The sequence below is a fragment of the Halichoerus grypus genome, chromosome 3 (genome assembly GCF_964656455.1).
Source record: "Halichoerus grypus chromosome 3, mHalGry1.hap1.1, whole genome shotgun sequence".
NCBI lineage: Eukaryota > Metazoa > Chordata > Mammalia > Carnivora > Phocidae > Halichoerus > Halichoerus grypus.
In genome coordinates this window covers 41,812,981-41,832,867 of record NC_135714.1, presented here as the reverse complement: position 1 = coordinate 41,832,867, position 19,887 = coordinate 41,812,981, and the positions used below count along the sequence as shown (strand labels likewise).

The window sequence follows — 19,887 nt, the reverse complement described above, 5'->3', positions numbered from 1 at the left end:
TTGACACCAGTGTCTGGGAGAGAGGCCTGGGAATTCCCTAAGCCTGAAAAAGCAGGGACTTCCAGGGAGAAAGCTTCAAAATGGCCTGAGAAGGCAGAAGAGCAGGTTTGTTCTGTTTTGTGGCTCGATAAGTAGGTGCTGAAACTAAAGTCTATTCCATAATGATCCTACGTTCTCCTTCACTCCTTCACCCCAGGAGGCTTTGGCTGACACTTGTGATCTGTGCACACAGCCACAGAACAGCAAGAAATGGTGTCCTCAAAGATCTTAGAGTCCAGGAGAGGATGTAAGAAATGAGCGTGGATGATAACGGAAGGCTCAGTGCCGGGAGCAATAGAAGCTTTGGGGGGAATTGGGATGTTTAGACAGAGCAGGGAAACAGCGGGATCAGGGTAGAGTTTAATTGAAAGGGATCATTTCATGCAAGTCTTGAAGGAAAAATTGGGTCTAGGCCTAAAATGAAAAACATTCCAGGCAGAGAAACTGATGCTGGCGCAGAGGCAGGAAAATGGAAAACATGTACGAGGAACGATGAATAGTTTAGTTTGGCTGAAACCAAAGTTTGGCAAGAAGAAGAGTGGTTGGAAATGTCCGTTGGGTGGGTGTCTTAAATAAATACTGTCTTTGTCCATTTTAGTCTTTCCAAGGTTGTATCACCTGATTCCAGATGGTGAAATTACAAGCGTCAAGATCAATCGAGTGGATCCCAACGAAAGCCTCTCCATTAGGCTTGTGGGAGGCAGCGAAACCCCGCTGGTCCATATCATTATCCAGCACATTTACCGGGATGGGGTGATTGCCAGGGATGGCCGGCTCCTGCCAGGAGACATCATCCTGAAGGTAGACGCGGTCGCTGTGGGGCCATGAAAAGGGGCTTAATAAAAACCCCTTCAGAGCAAGTCAATGGATGGATGGAGGAAATGCTAAATAAATGTGAAGCAGTCTCTTTCCGTAGTTATCACGTTGAGAGGACTCTTCATCTGAGACCTGTAATATAATTGAGATAGGTCTTTGTCCCCTTCTGTCTTGTTCTTCTAGTCTCTCCTTCTTTCTGTAAAAGAGTAGTTCTGTCTCTGTATCATTTTGTCTGTCCTTCTCGTCTTTCTCATCTCCCCCATCTCCCCTCCAGCTTCTGTCCCCGCTTCCCGCTTCCCTCTCTCCACCTCCTTCTCCTCTTCGTTTCTCCTTCCGTCTACCTCCTCCTATTACTTTAACGATAACATAAAATAAAACTGGAGCGTAGATCTTATGTTGTTTTTAGAGCAGATTAATGGAACATTCTGTATTTTATCTAGTCACTCCCATTCACACACCCCTTCATGGTAAATGTCTGGGGGCTTAATGGCCTTCCATGAGAAAAACCAAGAGGTAATCCTAAGCTATTCCCACCAAGCCACAGACATTGCGGGGCAGGCATGTTGGTGGAACAGCGCCCCGTGGGCATTTCTGTCCTCTAAGGCTTGAGTGTCAGGAAGGAGTTCAGGAAGAATTCTGACAAGAAGAGAAAGAATGAAGGGAGCATTGTTGATCAGACAGAAGTCAGACAGGTGGCAAGTGTGACAAGAAATCCCTCCCTGGTCCTATATTCCCTGTCCGATACCCAGAGCAGGGTTTCATCCCACTCCTTCTAGGTGGTTGACAGGCCGGTTCCTGACACATCATGCGCTATTTCTCTGGCAAAGAAATTCTTCTTTTTTTGGAATAAGAGGAGAAAGAATTTAAAGCAGTTGTCATAACAATCCTGAAACTCCCACTGGCCTCTGAGGTGGAGGACAAGGCAGGGCCTGTCGAGCTCCGGAGCGTGTCCACAGTGCAGTCGGGTGACACTCTGCATGGCTTCCCTGCAAAGGGAAGGAGCTGTCCTGCCCGGGAGGGTTGCATAATAAGACATCTTGATTCTTAGGACCTTCAAGTGGCCCTGGCAGGCAAAGGGCTGCCAAGACCGTCTAGCAGAATCCCCTGGCCGCCTCCTGGCCTGGGTGCGATGGGGGAAAGCAGATGCAGGATCAGTGACCGAGCAGAGCAAGAGTTGTGAGCTCCCCTGGGTGTGGACAAAGGTGGTGAGCTGCTCTGTGCACGAGAGCCTCCATCCATCCCTGAAGGGGCAGCGAAAAACCGGGATGGTGGGCTGCAGGAAGACCTCTTAAAATTTCACTCTGAGCCTCCTCTAACCAAGAAATCCTACCCAACCATAGAAATTCAAGAAGGTTGTCTCTCTTCTGTGGGGCCCCTGTCCTTAAGACCCTCCGCAGAGTACGGTGCTATCGTAAAATGGTTTTCTCGCAAAGCAGTGACTACCACTAGGGGCTGTAGCCTTCTGGCTGGGCCTGCTTAGTCAGAGTAATGAAAACCAGAAAGCCCCATGCAGCATCAGCCCCGCAGATAATGAGTGAGGCACAGATGAGAGGGCTGAGCTTGAGGACGTTGAAGTAGAATAAAGGGATGCAGCCTTTCAGTAAGAGAGCCTAGAAACTCATTCACATCAGTTTGTTTGAAACTATACAGAGATTTTCTTTTTCCTTTTGTTGAGAACATGGGCAAAAGACCTCATAGGCAGCAACCACCTTAAGACCACACACACACACACACACACACACACACACACACACACACGTACGCACACATACATGCAATGGCAGGCCACGGAAGTTCCAGGATGGATGACCCAGGGAGAAGTCACCTGGAGATCACTGGAAAGAAAGTGTCAGCTCAGTTTAATCTCAACAGCAGTTTAGTGTAATCATTTGAACCTAAGTGGGAAATTTTCTTGTTTTGCTTTTTCCTACTTTTTCTTCCTTTTTTCTCCCCCCTGCTCCCACCCACCCCTTCAGCTGAACACTGAGTTTGGCAAGCAACAGGAATGAGGGCTGGGACTGTGAATAAATCTAGGGGCCTGTGCAGGGACAGGTTGAAGAGAGATGGCATCCACCGGGAGAGCTGAACGGGCGGTGCGGTAACACAGAAGGAAAGCGGGGCTAGAAGTAATGTTGGAAGATGGGGGTGTCTGGAGATTTGGACAGAGGAGAAGGTGACAAACCAGGGCAGTCTTTAAGGAAGGGTCCTGCTGATGATGTGGGCCTGGGGCTTCTAGGAAGGACTGTGGCAGGTGGAGCTGGCTGATCTGCTCTAGCTTCCGGTCCCCTCCCTGCCCCCCCCCCCCCGCCAGGTCAACGGGATGGATATCAGCAACGTGCCTCACAACTATGCCCTGCGCCTCCTGCGGCAGCCATGCCAGGTGCTGCGGCTCACTGTGCTGCGTGAGCAGAAGTTCCAAAGCAGGAACAGCGGACAGGCGCCCGACGCCTATGGGCCCCGAGATGATCATTTTCATGTGATTCTCAACAAAAGCAGCCCTGAGGAGCAGCTTGGAATAAAACTGGTGCGCAGGGTGGATGAGCCTGGGGTATTCATCTTCAATGTGTTGAATGGTGGTGTGGCAGACCGACATGGTCAGCTGGAGGAGAACGATCGTGTGTTAGCCATCAATGGGCACGACCTTCGGTATGGCAGCCCAGAAAGCGCAGCTCATCTGATTCAGGTGAGTCACGGGTCATTGCCAAGATCCTGGCTAGAAACTGCTGGCGTGAGTGGGATGCTCATTACCCTGACCCACCTGCCCTGTTAGTACCATGTGTGACATGCGGTGCCCCCTTTTCTGGGAGTCAAGATTGAAGGGCTAGGTAAGAACATTACTCAAGCAAATGATGTGTGTCAGGCTCATGGACATTCCCTAAATGTTGCCAGCCATCCAATCTGACTGCCCATAGACACTCAGGGTTATATGCTGCAACCTGACCAGGTTAAGATCACTTAAGGTCAGCAGGGTTGTGTCATCCTTGTACCCAGTGTGTTATTTGCAGACCAGGGGTCATTCAGATATATTCTGGACATATCCAAGACATCTAGAGGTACTAACTCCCATAAGAAACTGTGCCATCTACCCTCCAGGAATCGTGTGGACAGAGACCACTATGGGATTGGCTAAGGCTAAGCCCCGTCTCCATGGCTGAATCCAACCTCCTTGGAAAGCCCATGGGAACTCAAGTATGAATCTAGAAGAATCTAAAAAGAGAGGCATACAAATTATGTTCCCAATAGCCTGACATTGGTTCAAATTAATTCACTTTCCTGACTGGCATAGCATCATCAATCCCTAGCATGTATCTTGTTGCCTTTGGCTGGGTCACCATGCTTTTCTACTGTTTAATGAGCTGCCATCTTTATTCTTAGAAGGACAGGCTTTCTGGGCTCTTGTACTCTAACCCATTTATTCACTTCATTTAGCCAAGGTGTATTAACTTTCTGCTCACCTAGGCATGTGTCAGGTACAGAGAACACAGAGATGATGGCCTCTTGGGCTGTTCTCTCAAAGGAACCCTCAATCTAGTACAGGGGATGGACTTTCTGCAAATAATTGTCATATGGTGTGTTAGTAATATAATGGAGAAATTAAGTACAGTGCTGTTTCAGATGTAGAGATTTTTGCTTGCATGGGCCTAGGAATTCTTTATAGAGAAGATCTTGAACTGGAGCTTTGAGGAATCAGAAGTTCTCTAGGTAGACAAGGCAGGGAGGGTCATTTTAAGGGGATACAACACAAAAGACCATTTCCCTGAAAGCTGGTTAGGAAAAGCATTCATACCTGGAGCATGGTGTATATTAAAAAAGCAGTCATAGACAAGGCAGGATTGGGAGGCAAGGACCAGATCCATGCTAAGAAGTTCAGACTTTATCCTCAAGGCCATTGGGTGTCATTGGAAGGTTTTAAAAAGGAAGTGACATGATTTTCTAGATCTCTCTTAAGGTAGTAGAGAACTGATAGGAGAGGGGCCAGATTTGAGGCCTTATCTTATGAAGCATTTGCAATTACCTGGCACACTGCATCAGCTTGTACTTAGTGACTAAATTATTAATACTTCAAGAGGAGACAGCGAGTCAGCAGCGGTAGTTAAATGAACCTTGTACCAAGTTCTGCTGAGGATGATCATCAGAAGACAGAGCCTGCTTTCTAGAACTTGGTCACCTAAGCACACACAAGTCTCCCAACTCTGGGTTGCAGCCATGGAATTCTTCCAGGTGTTGACAACTCTTCACTGTCATGTGTGTGGTATCTTCTCCCTCTTCCTCAAGGGGAACCAAGTAGTGTCTGATACTGTCCTTGTAGGTGTGGACAGCCTGAGGCAAAGAGTACAAGGGGACTTACCCTACTTCCTCTCTACCCCAGGATAGGAAGCACATGTGGTATGTGGCTCTTGGTGGTGTCCCACTTTCAGGGTGATTCTCAATGTGATGGATGTTCATCTGCTTAACGGGCCCTGAGGCCATAGTCTGTGGAGCAGGTGGAGAAGAAGATCAGAGTTACAGGAGGCATTTCCCCCCTGGACTTTATGCCAGCTATTCCCAAGTCCTTATGCCCAGCTTCAACTTCTTTGAACACCACACCTACATAACCAACTGCCTACTTGGTATCTCCATGTGAATATGTAAAAGGCATCTCAAACTTAATGTCTAAAACCAAATCCTTGACTTCTCCTTCCTCTACTCCTTGTCAAACCTATTCTTTCCTCAGCCTTTTCCAGTCTCTAGAAATGGCACCATTTGCCCAGTTATTTGGGCCAAAAGAATCTCTTACTCTCTTCAGTATGCTCTCTCTCTAATCCATTTCTCACCACCTCCACGGCTTCCCTCAGGCATGCTACCATTGGCACTGGGTCTCTGTGAGAGACCTCCCACCTGGTCTTTTGGACTCCACACCTGATTCTCTACCTCTCCTCTCTACACGGCAGTTAGATGGCCAATCGACAGTCAGTCCCATTGTGTCACTCCTGTGCTCAGCTCTCTGATGCTTCCCAAGACACTCAGAGTAAAATTTCCAAATCTTAACAATAGCCTTCAGAGCCATATGTAATTTGGCCTTTAGTTACCTTTCTAGCTTCATTTCTTAAGCAAAATAAGAGGGTTTCTAGTATTCTCACCCTTGCCTTACCATGCTCAGTCACATTGCCTTCTTGCTACTACTCCTCAAAAGCTGCAAGACCTTTTTCACATCAAGGCTGATGTTCTTGCTATCCCTCTGACTGGAAGAATCTTCCAAATGTCTAACTGCCATGCTTCATTCAGGTCTGCTTAAATGTCACCTTCACTGACCATCTCATTTAAAATAGCTTCTCCCACCCCCAGCTCTATATCCTTTATTTAATCTGCTTTATTTTTTCCTACCAACTAATTACTTTATCACCTGTTGGCCTAGTATAGAATAATACAGTATTGTGTGTCAAGCACTTACAGAAATACCTGGCAAGAATAGACACTCGATAAATATTTGCTGAATGAATAAATTGAGTCAAGTTATAAAAATGTAAATATACAGAAGATTAGAATTTATGCATTAATTCCATCTCTTAGGGATTTTTCATCAAACCATTTACCAAAGAACAAACACCAAATCAACTTTTACATGCTGTTTGTCTCCAAGATGGAATTTCTACATCTTTTCCTCTTGAATTTCTTCAGTTGTTACTGGTTGAGCACCCTTTAGGTGCCGACAAGTGTGTGGATACAGTGGTAAACAAGACTGACACAGTTCCTGGCCTTGTAGAGCTTGGGACATATTCTTGTCCCAGATCTCAAATACAGTCGAGTCAGAATTTAGCAGGTGGTTCTAGCCTGTATGTGTCGATGGGTGAGAACAGAAAATAGATGTTTATGAAAACATTAACCCATGGAAAAGGAAGAATAATTTTTCTCGTCATGAACAAACTGCACTCTAAGCATGATTTTTCCCCCACTTTAAAAGTAAGCTTTTAAGGTGATCATCAATTTTTTTTTCGTGTCATATTTGTCAACTCCCTCTGCAGGTCAGTCTGGGCTCACATTCTAGAGCTAATCTGCCAACGACACTCTGCAACAGGCAAAAGAAAAACTCCCTTACTCATGCCATTTGGAAAAATTTTGATTACATGTGGCATTCTACTTTGGTAGATTAATAACAGAAGAGGGAAAATTTTTTCCCTGAGAAAGTAAATTTATGAAGTAAAATCTTGCCTAACAGTGGGACTTCCTAAAAGAGTCTTCTGCTTACTAAACAAAGCCAACATGCTTTATAAGCAGGGGAAAAGGAAAAAAAAATTCTTTTAAAGACTTGGGCAAAGCTAGTTGGAAAGAAATGGAAAAAGTAGAGTGCTGGGAAAATCCAGTTAAGCAATCTCAAGAGTGGATTTTATTTATGTGATACTTGTAACACACACCAGGCTGGGGGAATTAAGCTTAATACCCTTCAAAGGTGGAGACTCAAGTTACCAACCAATCCTTGGCTGCCTGGCCTTCATGTATCTCCTCCATGAATCATACTTGCCTTAGAAAGAAATTCCCAGACAACATGTCCTTTTGGTCATGTTTTCTCCCACAGTACCACACTTGACTTTTTCTCCATTATTTCAGGGAAAAGTTATTACAGAGAAGCCACAACTATTTTAAATCTGACCAACTTACATATGTAGAGTCCTAACCCCCACTTACTCAGCAGCCCCAGGTGTCATAGCCCAGGAGTGAGACGGACTCCTCTAGGAGGAGAAGCCCTAAGGAGACAGAAGCTTCAAATATGGAGCATTTGACTCCAATATTTGGAGTAGTTGACTCCAATAAACTTAGGACAACTTTATTTTTCTCCATTATCAATTTCTTAATTTTTTGAGCACCATGTCTAGAATCATTGTAGGTGGGACGCCTGGGTGGCTCAGTGGTTAAGCATCTGCCTCCGGCTCAGGTCATGATCCAAGGGTCCTGGGATCGAGTCCCACATCATGCTCCCTGCTCAGCTAGGAGCCTGCTTCTCCCTCTGCCTGCAGCTCCCCGTGCTTGTGTGTGCGTGCTCTCTCTCTAACAAATAGATAAATAAAATCTTTAAAAAAAAAAAAAAGGATTGCATCTCTCTCTACTAATCAGTATGCAAATGATTTACGCTGACAATACTATGCCTATTCTGAGATGCTCTCATCTATCTGCAATTCTGGAGCAGTGAGCTCAAATATATACAGTTAAGAAATGAAGGAAGTAATTTTGGATTTCAAATTTGAGTCTCCTTCCTGTGTATTTTTTTTCCTAGGCAACTCCCAGACTTGAGGCAGAAGCTGAAAAAAAAATTCAAAGCCATTTGTGGAGGGGATGATAACCTCTAGGTTTTCATTAATACTTACAGATGTGTGAATTTTTGTTCCCTTTGCATGAATTAATATTTAAATTAGAAGTTATTTTATCAAAAAACAACTGGCAACCAGGCTCTTCAGACTTTTCAAAAGAATGTGAGCAGCCTCTAGTCAGAGCCAGAAAGTAAATAATGAACTACTCGTATTACCTACATTTGTTCTGAATATGTGATTCCAGCTCATGAGTTTTGCACAACCGGAAAAAAGACAGAACTTTTGTCCCCTGGAGCCAGTAAGAACTGCCAGTGAAATAAGACCTGATAGATCAATGTGCTTTTTACAGATCAGCACAGCTAATACAGAGTCAAATCCCCATTTAAACCAATTTTCTTAACATGGCATTGTAATAAATTTAATACAAAGGCTAAAGAATACATAAATGTAAAAACTGTCTTCTTGAGCTGAATTCTTAAAGTCCAGATGATTTTTATACAGGGCTCTAAATTTCATGCATTCATGATAAAGCATGACTTGGTAAACTGTACAGCTTTTCAGCTTAGAATTTTGTCAGTGAATCTCATGCACAGCTCCACACTACAAATATTAGGGAATCTATTTTTATTTAATATTAGGGAATCTTGAGGCTACACTGCCCTTCCTCCAACTCAAAATATCCCATGTGCATTTTTTTTTAACGCCACAGAACAGAATCAACCACGAGAATAACTTCTAGATACCATAAAAGAAATGATGTTTGAGGCAAAGGACCTGGGTCATTCTGCTGACTCGGCAATCAGCCACGAGAACTCAAGAACTAAATTCTTATTTTGACCTTGTCATTGACCTCTGTATGACCCTGTGTACATCACTAATGTCATCATTAACATCTTAGCCCTTAAAGATGTGCTTCTGGGAGCAGAAGGATGAATATGGACCTACAGTCAAGAGGGAAAGTAGACCAAATTTCTGTCTCAAATCTTTTTCTACCCTGGTCAAATCCTAAGGTCCAATTCACCACTTTTCCTCAAAGCCTCCTTAATTTCCTTTTTCCTTGGCCAGACTCTGGTTGCTCTTTGCTCACTAAAGTAGCTGCTGCCTCTCCAGCAGAAGATATTCTTGAATTCTTTTAAAAATGTGCCAGGAGCTATGCTAGGACCTAATGTTTCAACGATGGACAAATCTGCGCACCCCAGGTTTGCTTGCGCCAAGCTTGTTTTCTAGAAACTCTCCGCTTACAGTGCACCGTGCTAGCTTGTTCAGGAATTCTATTTCTGGAACCCCAACTTTTTGCTCAGTGAGAGGTATTTTTCTCAGAATTTCTCTTGTTCACTGGAAGAGAGGCATAGGGCAAGGACTTTGTTTCTGCATCTCATTGTGTGGTATGTTGCCAGGTCAACAAATGACTGGTGACTTTGGTATTTTTCTGGCCTACCAACTGGTGATGGTTCTGATGCCTCCTGTGGTCTGTATTGCCATGTAGGATCTATGTGCCTTATGTGATCTCAAAGCTAGGCTGTACTGATGTAAGATGTCCCTTAGTGAGGCCCTGGGAACCTCCTTGTCATCTTCTAATTAATCACTAATAATGAAGACTGACATCTATGGAGCTCTTGGCTTCACAGAGCTAATCCCCTACGGATGTATGACGTGGCAAAACAGGAACCCCATCACTGAGGTCCTGGGTACAGCTGGTCCACCAGCGAAGAAACTACTCTATATTGGTTCTTCCAGGTCTGATTCTATATACACACACCCCGCTCAAATTTATTAGAGGGAGTCTAGAGTTCGTCAAGCTTTTGAGATGATTTGAAAACATATGAAATATTAAAGTAGAAATATTTGACCTGGAAAGGAGAAGAGCTAAGAGAGAAGAGTGAGCCTTATCTTCAAGTAAGATTGTCCCACAGAAATTGATTTGGAGCTATCTGAGAGGGTATGACTGGAGTCAATGGGCAAGCAAGAAAATGGCACATTTAGCTCAGCCCAAGGACAAATTTTCTAATTAGCGCTATCTAAGAACGGCCCACACTGCCCTGGGACACAGTGAGTTCACGGTCATTGGAAGCACTGAAGCATGAGCTGGGTGACAACATGGCAAGGATTTTGTGGGGGAACTGAAGCCTGAGTTACAGAGAGAATGTTGGCTTAGCTATCTGACATCTCTTCCATATATGTGGCTATTTAATGATATGGAACCAGTGCCCCACAATTTCCCAGGGCATTGTGAGCACAAGACAGATGAACTGACAAGGATCCTTGAGTAATTGGTGGAAGGGAAGCTAAGATGGGGCAACCCCGGAGAGTATAGGAAAAAAACAAAAACCATCCCTACTACCATACATTGAAAATCAAAGCTAGACTGTCTCCCTCTGGGATCCTGGGAAAAGAAATGAGTAGGGAATGCAGATGCAGGATGAATTATTTTTTAAGAAATGCTCATTAAAACCTTTGTTGGTGGAACACTAAGGAAAGACAAGCTTATGTTATTATAAATGCAACTGTAGCTTTCACTTGTCTCTGTAACAAGAGTTCCCCAGTCAAGCATGGGTCGCCTGTGGACCCATACTGGTGTTATAAGGGTTGTGTGTTTATGGTCTCCCTGCTCCCAGCAATAGTCTGGATGCCTAACAGCTTGGAATTTCCCTGTTTCAGGTCTTTAGAATGTTAAAAACTGTTTTATTTAAGCATATATATTTTTTAAAGCAGCAAATGGTGTAATGCATGTGATTTGAGTCAATCCTCCTTCACAGTGAATAGGTGAAGCCCTGGGCTAGGTGAGGAGGTCACACCTTGAAGTACAGGTGCACTATCAAGTCTCGGTCTGCCCTAGTTCTCACTGGCTGCCTTCGCCATTGTGTGGCCCCGAGCAGTGCAGAACAGTAGAAAGACACCCTCTGCTCAGATGTACAGCTCTGCAAAATGCCTCTCCTGCTTTGCATGGTGGTGTCTTTGATTTTCCATTTCTCTTCTCTGTGAAGTTTCTGATCTGTGTGGTATCCTGACACGATGAACACTTCTTATCGGCCACAGTGGCTTCTGTAGGGAAAAGAGCCATTTCCTGGGCTGAACATGACCGCACAGGATGCTTGCCTTGCAAGACGTCAGCATAGAGCTTTCAGACTCCTCCTTCCAGTTACAAGAGGTGGGATTTTATTATTTTTAAATGGGCTACACCTAAATGAGGCTGCCAGACTATGATTCCCTTCTGTGGCCTCTGCTTAGTCCCGTCATATAAATATTATTGGCAGTCTTGAGTCAAATCTCAAAAGAGCAGAGAAAAATAATCCTTAAACCATCACCCAAAAAGACAAGCCTTATCATGATAAATGCTACTCAGTTTTAACCCTTTGGTTTTCTCTGAATATTAGATTTTTCCTATTTCCTTGGCTAGAAGTAATGGGTTCCAGCCTAGAGAGTCTCACGCGTGTAGCCCATATCTCTTTCACGGCAGCTGTTCCTGCCTGTCCCTGAAGTAGGACAATCGGAGGACAGGAGCCATTTCCCCAAGGCTCTTAGTGAAGTGACTGGCTCAGAGCAGGCACGTGTCAGCCGTGGAGACAGAACAGCTACCAACAAGCTGAGGTCCCCAGGCGAGAACACGAAGGCCATCAGAAGTGCTTCCCTTTAACCTATAGAAAGGAGAGAGGGGGTTTAACGCTTGGGCTCTTGGAAGAAGAAGGAGAAACAGGTACAGCAGTCGGCCTATGCGGCTTGTAACCACCGTGTCCAGAGTTTGCCTCGAAAACTGAGGCTGTTTAAAGGAGAAAGAAGAGAGGAAACTTCACCCGAAAAGGATTGTCCTCTAGCCTTGTCTGCTACTCAAGATAGCCGCAATTGTGGCTTCCAAGAGATGCTATCCTACCCCTGTCTTGTAGCGTGCTCTTCCTCTGAGCGTGCTATTGAAGCCAGCGGATTGCTGCACCCATCTTTCTGGCACATGCGATGTGGCTAAGCAATGAAAAAGTTTCTGTCTCCCCTCACCCCCCTTCTCACACTTCACCTTCACACCCACAGAAAGAAAGACTTGCTGGTTCTAAGGGCTGTTTCTCGACGCTGGATCCGGCTGCTCCTAAGGGCTAGAGCCAGTACAAACACATTAGCCTATTTTCCACCTGACAGCTTCAAACACCAGGAAAGAAAGTGAATCCGATGGAGTCTCCCTGAGAGCAGTTTGTAAGGTGGCTGGTTAAGAGCCACAGACCCAGCCTTGTGGAGAATTTATTTCCAAGTAAATTGATACCAGGGTTATTTATTGGAGCGTTGTTCCTGCCAACAGCTTACTACCAAAGTCAGCATTTGAAAATCCGGTGAGAAATTTGTGTTTGAAAATATGAATTAAGCGGCTCTCCCAGGCTGCTCCCTGGCATTTTGGATTTTACCTGGCAAGTTGATTTGATATAAGTCTCAGATTTTCCTCAATTCTTATGAGGTGCCTAGGTCACGTGATTGCTCCTGGGCCAAGTGAACGTGATACAATATGCAGGCCAAAGACAAACCCACTGCTGAGATCCTTTAAAACATTGGAGTTTCCCTGAAGATAAGGAGCAAATTTGGGCTCAGCAGTTGGAGTTTTGACTGGAGTATTTTCCACTTATCTCTTAGTCATTTTTGCTTCAGAAAGTTCCTAACGATAACCTCATTAGGATAAGTGAGGCTTACAGTATAAAGAAAGAAACATTATTACAAAATACTCTAAGAATTGAGTTTAGCTGGCTCATATTGTAGTTCTTCATGTCTGCTTGCTTCATTATTGTTTCCTGAGCTTGTTATTTTTGTTCTGATGCAAGCTCTAAAGGTGATAAGAAACACCAAGGAATTCAAGATAGGCAAAGAACCGAGGGAAGGTATGTAAGTGAGCACTGAGTAGACCAGCAAAAGGGATGACTGGGCTTTATGTGATGGAACATGAGTGAACAACTTGAACTTGCTTTTCGGGCCCTGTTCAGTAGGATTTTTGTAATTACAGAATTACACAGATGAATCCACTCGACTGGCCCACCATCCACCAATACATTCTTAATGCACTTCAGAGGTTGTTTTTAAAATTTCCTCTGATTTACAGCTACCCAGTTGATGATCCCTAAGTTTCAAGAGAGCTCTGAGAAGAAATGTTTATTAACGTAAGGATGCAAAACCATGAAGGTTTGGGCTGGTTGGACAACCGTGGGGATCTGAATTCATTGATGGGGCTCTGATTGATTAAGGTTTTAAAAACAAGGTCGTCCTTCATGACCTGATTTTTCCATGGTCTGATAGCCATACCTGTAAAGGAAGAAAGGCAGGTGGGCCAATGTCCATCTCTGCTGTTGTGGTGAGCGGTCAGGGGGTGGGGTGAAGAGGAGAACCCCAGAAACTTACTCCTCTCTTTTCCACCTTGTCTCCAAATCTAGTCTTTCTTGGGGACCTTTCTAATCAACTCTGGGCCATCAGGGAGCTTTATTAATGTACAATCCACAGGGCTAAGGTCTCCTCTGTCTGCCTTGTGGATCTGGAGCCTCGGTAGTTAGCAGTTGTGGAAAAATGAGTAATGCTCTCAAACAGAAATGAAATTCATCTGTGGCGGAAAGCCAATTTGTAAATTTATGGTGTGGAGTGGACCTCCCCAGTAAGAAATGTATTTGTTTGGAATGTTCTGTGCAAGCATCAGTGTATATAGCAGAGAGGAAGAGGAGTCAGAATTAGTCATAGTCACATAAAAAATAAAGGATCAAGGCAAAGGCCTTTAATCAGGCTGTCTTGGAACCTATTAAGTCATCTCTGTATTGCTAAAGTGTTCGTCCTTTCCCATGCCTACATGTCTAGCACTGTAGATGCAGGATTTCTCTTCCTGTGGTAGTAGAGTTGCTGTCACCAACTCTGTTCCTTTTTCTGTACTCTTTACCTTCGGTCCGGGTTTTAGACTTTACACTGTGTACTCTGTTCTCTCTGAGAAGTCCTTCAGACGTGGCTTGTGTGCAATGGAGCTGTCCCTTAAAAATAACAATGTTTGATGATGTCTTTGCAAAAAACTGTTGCATAAGTCAAAACTTCCCTAGTTTTTCCCTTGAAGCAGGTTGCATTCCCTGATTTAAAGATAAATGAAATAATTCTCATGTTCTTGCCAAATTACAAAATGGGCACTGCCATGAGAAATACTAGACACCATTTGTTTCCATTAGAGTAGAATAAAACTCGCATGTTGGTAAGCCCCTGGTGCCGGCCGCGTTGGATGGAAGCTCTGAGAGTGGCTAATGTCTGTGTCTTCTCCCCCAGGCCAGTGAAAGGCGTGTTCACCTCGTCGTGTCCCGCCAGGTTCGGCTGCAGAGTCCTGACATCTTTCAGGATGCTGGCTGGAATAACAACAGCAGCCGTTCCCCGGGGCCAGGGGACAGGAGCAGCACTCCCAAGGTGAGCCCCAGCCTGAGTATGTCCACTCCTCCTGCAGGAAGCTATTTCTTGCGAAGGCTGCACACTTGAACCTTTCTAAGTGTAACCTCTGGACTTCATCACCTGAACACTGTTTGACTTGGCTTGTAAAACAAAAAGCCTGAAGTCCCATCCTCAGGACCTGGTGAGATAACAGGTGTCTCCCATCCAAGCAAGAGGGAAGAAGGTGCAGGAGAGTTTTGAAACTTGATCTTACAGACTTCACATGGGGACATAATTTCAAGTAAAAGCCAAATATATGTCATGTTTTTCCAACAGTCATTTTGCTTAAGGACCGTTTTCATTCATTTTGAAATGAAATGGGATTTGCTTGGTTTTTGACTTTCGAAGTTCCCAATCTGCCTGAAAATTATTTTATGAAAAATTAAATTATTATAATTATATATTATATTTAATTATAATTAATTATTTTAATTATTTAATTAATTAAATATTAATTTAAAATAATTAATTATAATTAAAATAATTCCTCTGTTAATTTTAGTGTGTTTGTTTTTGCAGAAGAACCCAGGAAGATAACATAAACACTTGAAGTTCATGTAACATTAGGAGTAATGGTGGGCAATGGGGCAAATCAGAAAGCAGATGCCCTGTTACAGCATTTAAATTCGGAAATAATATAAAGTAATGTGGATTACGCAGAATGCATCTATAGGCTGAATGTATCCTTCAGGCCAGCAATTTGAGCCTCTCTTTCAATGAGGTGACTTAGCCCAATTTGTACTTGTAACTAAAGATAAAAAAAAAAAATCTATAGGTAGTCCATTCATCTTGCAAGAGAGATTAAGGAATGCCTATCATAGCAATCAGAGCATATCAGGCTGTGTTTCAGTTTGGAATTACTCACAAGTTTGGGTTTTTGAGTAATGGATGCAGAAACAAGACTCAAAATTTTGATTTTGCAACATGTCATTAATGATACAGCCTACGAGGCCACACCCCCGCCTCTTTCTGCAGCCAGCTAGCCAGCCGTGTCCCATAAATCCGTAAATTCCAGGCTTATTTACAGTAAGCAATCTAGACAGACCAGGCAACTCCTGCTAAAACATTTTGTGGATAAGGACTCCCTGGTGTCCTTCGCTAGTAAATACCATTAGTGTGTTTAAATTAAACTAATGGTATTTATTAATGGAAAACTAGTTTATTAGCTTAATCTAATTAATCTAATTAACTAATTATAGCTGGATTAACTAGACCATATTGTACTTTAGCTCATTAAACCACTAAGCATGAGGCTTCCACCAGCACTGTGGGTCTATAATCCCTTCCACCTAACCACCATGAATCATGGAAACAGCTGTTCAAATTTTTGCTGCAATCTATGTCATGTATCTAACTCCTGGAAAACATACAGAACAAACTGGCCTAGTGGGAAATTGTAATATTTTCATTTTAACTTACAGTTCTGTCTGCCTTCTGAGATGCCCTCAAACACACACACACACACACACACACACACACACGCATGTGGCCTATTTAAAATAAAACTAAGACATATATGGCTCTTTGATGATTTAAGTTTTTATGATCCTACTAAGCTTTGTTTTATCTAGGAAACAAGATGGCTTTTTGAAAGTAGGAGCTCAAATGAGTCAGAAAAATACCAAAGAAGGCAAACCAAGACTTGTGAGACAGAAAAGTTTGTAGCCAACTGAAAAGTTAAAGACAAATAGGTGTCAAATGTAGGCATGTGGCTACCTCTGTGGGAGAGGAAAGGGAAAGTGACCAGAGAAAAATCACAGAGAGACTTCAACTGTAGTGGCACTCGTATTTCTGACATTGGGTTGTAAGTTACATGGCTAGGTCATTATGTTCATCTTTATATATTTTTTTATAAATCTAAAATGTTTTATTTTAAAAATCCCAATATTTTATGAAGTATGTATTTTTATAGCTAAGTGATAAGTAGACTGGTGCTCATGATGTTTTCGAATCAGCTTGCATTAGTTCATACTAAATTGTGTTTTTGAACATTAGGGAACATCCTGAGATCTCTGAAGTAGAGAAGGGGGGTTGGGAGAAAACCCAGATGGAAAAGAAGATCTCTGTCATATTTAACTCTCTTTCTCCCCAACCAGAGTCCAGCCACTCTGCGCGGGAAAGGTTCATGGTGGTACCTGGGTTTTCCATTGCTAACATGGGTGTCTCTCTCTGGTGGGGAAGGCAGATGGCTGTCAGAAACACAGGACAAAGGACACATTTCCCATTTGTGGTAGCCCAGTCATTTGTGTGGAGCCCATAAATGCTTGAAACCTCCCCTTATTCAGCACAGCAAGGCTGTTGGGTAAGCACTGAATAAGTGTGGAAGAAGACTCTGCTCTCCAGGAACTCGTATCTACAAGTAGAAATAGCCCATCTCTGCAGCCAGGAGCACATAGGTTTTGGCGTCCGAATCTTATTTGTCATATATTTTATTTGGCAGAATTGGGTTTGAGTTGAGTTCTCTAGTCAATGAGATAAACTGTTCCTGGAAAAATTGAGTAACTGATTCTTTCATGTGTTTTTCTGACAGTTATCTGAAAATTGATAGGTTACTTTTTATCACCTGTTGAGACATGGCCTCTGAAAGCAGAGTAGTGTGGTGGGGAGAGCACGGATTTAGTCAGATATCTGGGGTTTCAGTTGCCAATCCCACCTCCCACCCCCACCCCCCTGGCCAGCTGTGCTTCATTGATCAGATTCGTTTTAATGTTGATTCTCAGTTTTTCTGCCTGGACACATTTAAGTAAATAACAAATATTTCTTTCCCCTTCCTCAAAGATACCTGGCCAATTTGTACATTATTCAAGGAATATTTATTCACAACTAAATAATTAGGGCCTCATTTATTTCTATTAACTGGTGTGGCTGGTAAGAAGCCATTTCTGGAATATTTCATAAGATATGTAATTTTACCACTTTCAAATGAATTTAGTGACACTTTTTTTTAAATGAAGTATTCTCAGATCAAAGGCGTTTCTTCAGTCACAGGTGTGCCCTACATGGGCATTCTACCCCACTTCATAAATGAGGTCAGGAGAGCTTTGAGTGATGATGGTATTACAAGATCTCCAAAGATATTACTGTGAGAAATCCAAATAACAATGAAATGTATTTAAACTTACTACCTAGAAAGGCAATTAAATTATTGGAATCTTCTTTTCCTCTGGGCAAATCTTGTAAATATTGATAAAACCCAGTATTGGCAGAATTGTGGGAAATCGGCATGTTCACAATGTATTGGTAAGATTATAGGTGATCGAACTATTTCCTATGTATCAAAATGTAAAATGCCCAGTCTTTTTGATTCAGCAGTTGTACTTTTAGGACATTAGCCCAAGGAAATATTTACACAAGTGCACAAGATACGTGTCTAAGGATGTTCACAGTGACACTGTTTAATTTTGCAAGAAGCTTATAAACAACCAAAATGGTCCTCAGTGGGGGGATAGGACATATCCACATGATGAAGTACTAGGCGGCTGTTCAAGAATGCAATAGAGCGTGCGTGTGTGTGTGTGTGTGTGTGTGTGTGTATACATACATTTTTTAATGTGAGAAGATGTCCTTGTTTTCCAGAGCATGCCATACTGTGTTTTTAGACATCACCTTGGGAGACTGATCCGCTACCCCTACAATATCCCTGGCTTCCGTGTGGAAATAATGGAGGAAAACCCTTCTTTGTGAGGATCAGGAGTACATGCTTTATGAATATCCGGAGGAATGAGCTGAAACAACAGAGCAGCCAGGAAGAGTCTCTAGGTTTAGAACTTTGCCCTGAGTTGTGGGCATTTCAGAACTGCCTGCATTTCCAAGCAGGGCTTTTCTGAGAGATGTCTGTGATTAAGGCAGAGACATGCTACATCTAACTGCTTTGTAGGAGAGAAGGGTCATGAACTGAGAATGGATCTGTAGAGTACCTCCAGAACTCCTCTGGAGTGCTAGGACCACTGCGTTCATATTGTTACTTATTTGTCTTATGTTGAATCTTTGCCCTGAAGAAGTTCCCATTTCAGTTTTATAACTCACTTCTGATAACCAGTCTCTTCAAGGTTCTGGGGTTTATAGAGACACACAACCCAGAACTTCCAAGTACTAATTGTAACATATACCTGGCCATAGTAGTTTGCAATTCCTGATTTAGTATTCTGTTACTACCAAAAACAATTTGTGGCAACTTGTAATTTAACCATCCATTTATTTGACAAACATAGTTACCATCTTTAATGTGCTAAATGCTATATTCAGTGCTAGGGATATAGTAACAGGCTACTACTGGATACAATAAGGCCATTAAAACAGGCATGGGTAATTTTATACCATAGAAAATCATGAGATATAAATGCACAAAAAGCCTAGGCTTATTTTCATAATGAAGTGTTAAAAATGGACTCTTGTGCATGCAGGTAATAGTTCTATATGATGTTAACCATCAACTTTACAGAAATTTAATTATCATTCACTTGATTTGTTGAATAGATAATACATTCACAGGGTTCAAAAAATGGAAAGTATGCATGAAGGAGCCTCCCACCCATGCCTGATCTGTCCGGTTCCCACCTTCACACCCATAAAGCCACTTTCTTGTTTCCAGAGTGTCTTCATGAAATGCAAATATGAATACAATTTCTCCTCCCTCTTTTTAAACAGAAGGAATATACTTACACTTTCTTTTGTACCCTGATTTTTTTTTACCAGATACATTTTTTAATTTTCTTTCTTTAGATACAACTGTAAGCTGTGTTTTGAGCTATAGACTTCTCTGAGGTCTGATCGAGTATTATAAATATTTATTTGCAGTGCACATTCCCATTTATACCCCTAGGTCATTGCACAAGCAGGGAGGAGAACACATTTTCAGAAAAATTGTGTGTTGATATGTATTCATTGATAAATATGCCCTTGACTGACTTATTCCTCCAAGATAACACTGCATGTAGCTTTCAATGTTTTTAGTCTAGAGTTGCTGAACCAAAATCACAGTTCTCTTAATTTGCTTTTTGAAAGTCGGTCCTCAGTGTATGCTATACAATGTGTACACTATATTTTTATGTAATTAAAGGGTAGAACGGCATATTATTTAGAAGTGCTGAAGTAAGAGTGAAGATGCTAATTGGAGAGAACCCAGTCAGTAGGGAGTTTTTAGAGTGGAATATCTATGAAATCCATTATTTTTCCTTAAGGAGTTCTATAATTGAGTCCCTCCTTAAAATAAACTGAGACTATTTAATTAAAATACTATTACTTTTTTTTTAACTTGAAAAAAAATTCCTGCTACTCATGAATGACAAGCTTTGTATGAGATACTACTATCAGGAATAAATGAGTCACTTGAAAA

The 19,887-nt window shown here is 42.6% G+C and overlaps 1 protein-coding gene across 2 annotated transcripts in view; it reads left to right on the top strand.

Moving 5' to 3' along the window:
- The window catches only part of LNX1 (ligand of numb-protein X 1), a 115,516-nt gene that overhangs the window by 85,159 nt on the left and 10,470 nt on the right, over nt 1–19,887 (top strand). For both annotated transcript variants that reach the window (XM_036106898.2, XM_036106900.2), the window contains 3 exons: nt 638–840; nt 3,167–3,538; nt 14,397–14,531. In XM_036106898.2, coding sequence (XP_035962791.2) covers nt 638–840; nt 3,167–3,538; nt 14,397–14,531 — 710 coding nt within the window. The remainder of the gene's footprint in view (nt 1–637; nt 841–3,166; nt 3,539–14,396; nt 14,532–19,887) is intronic.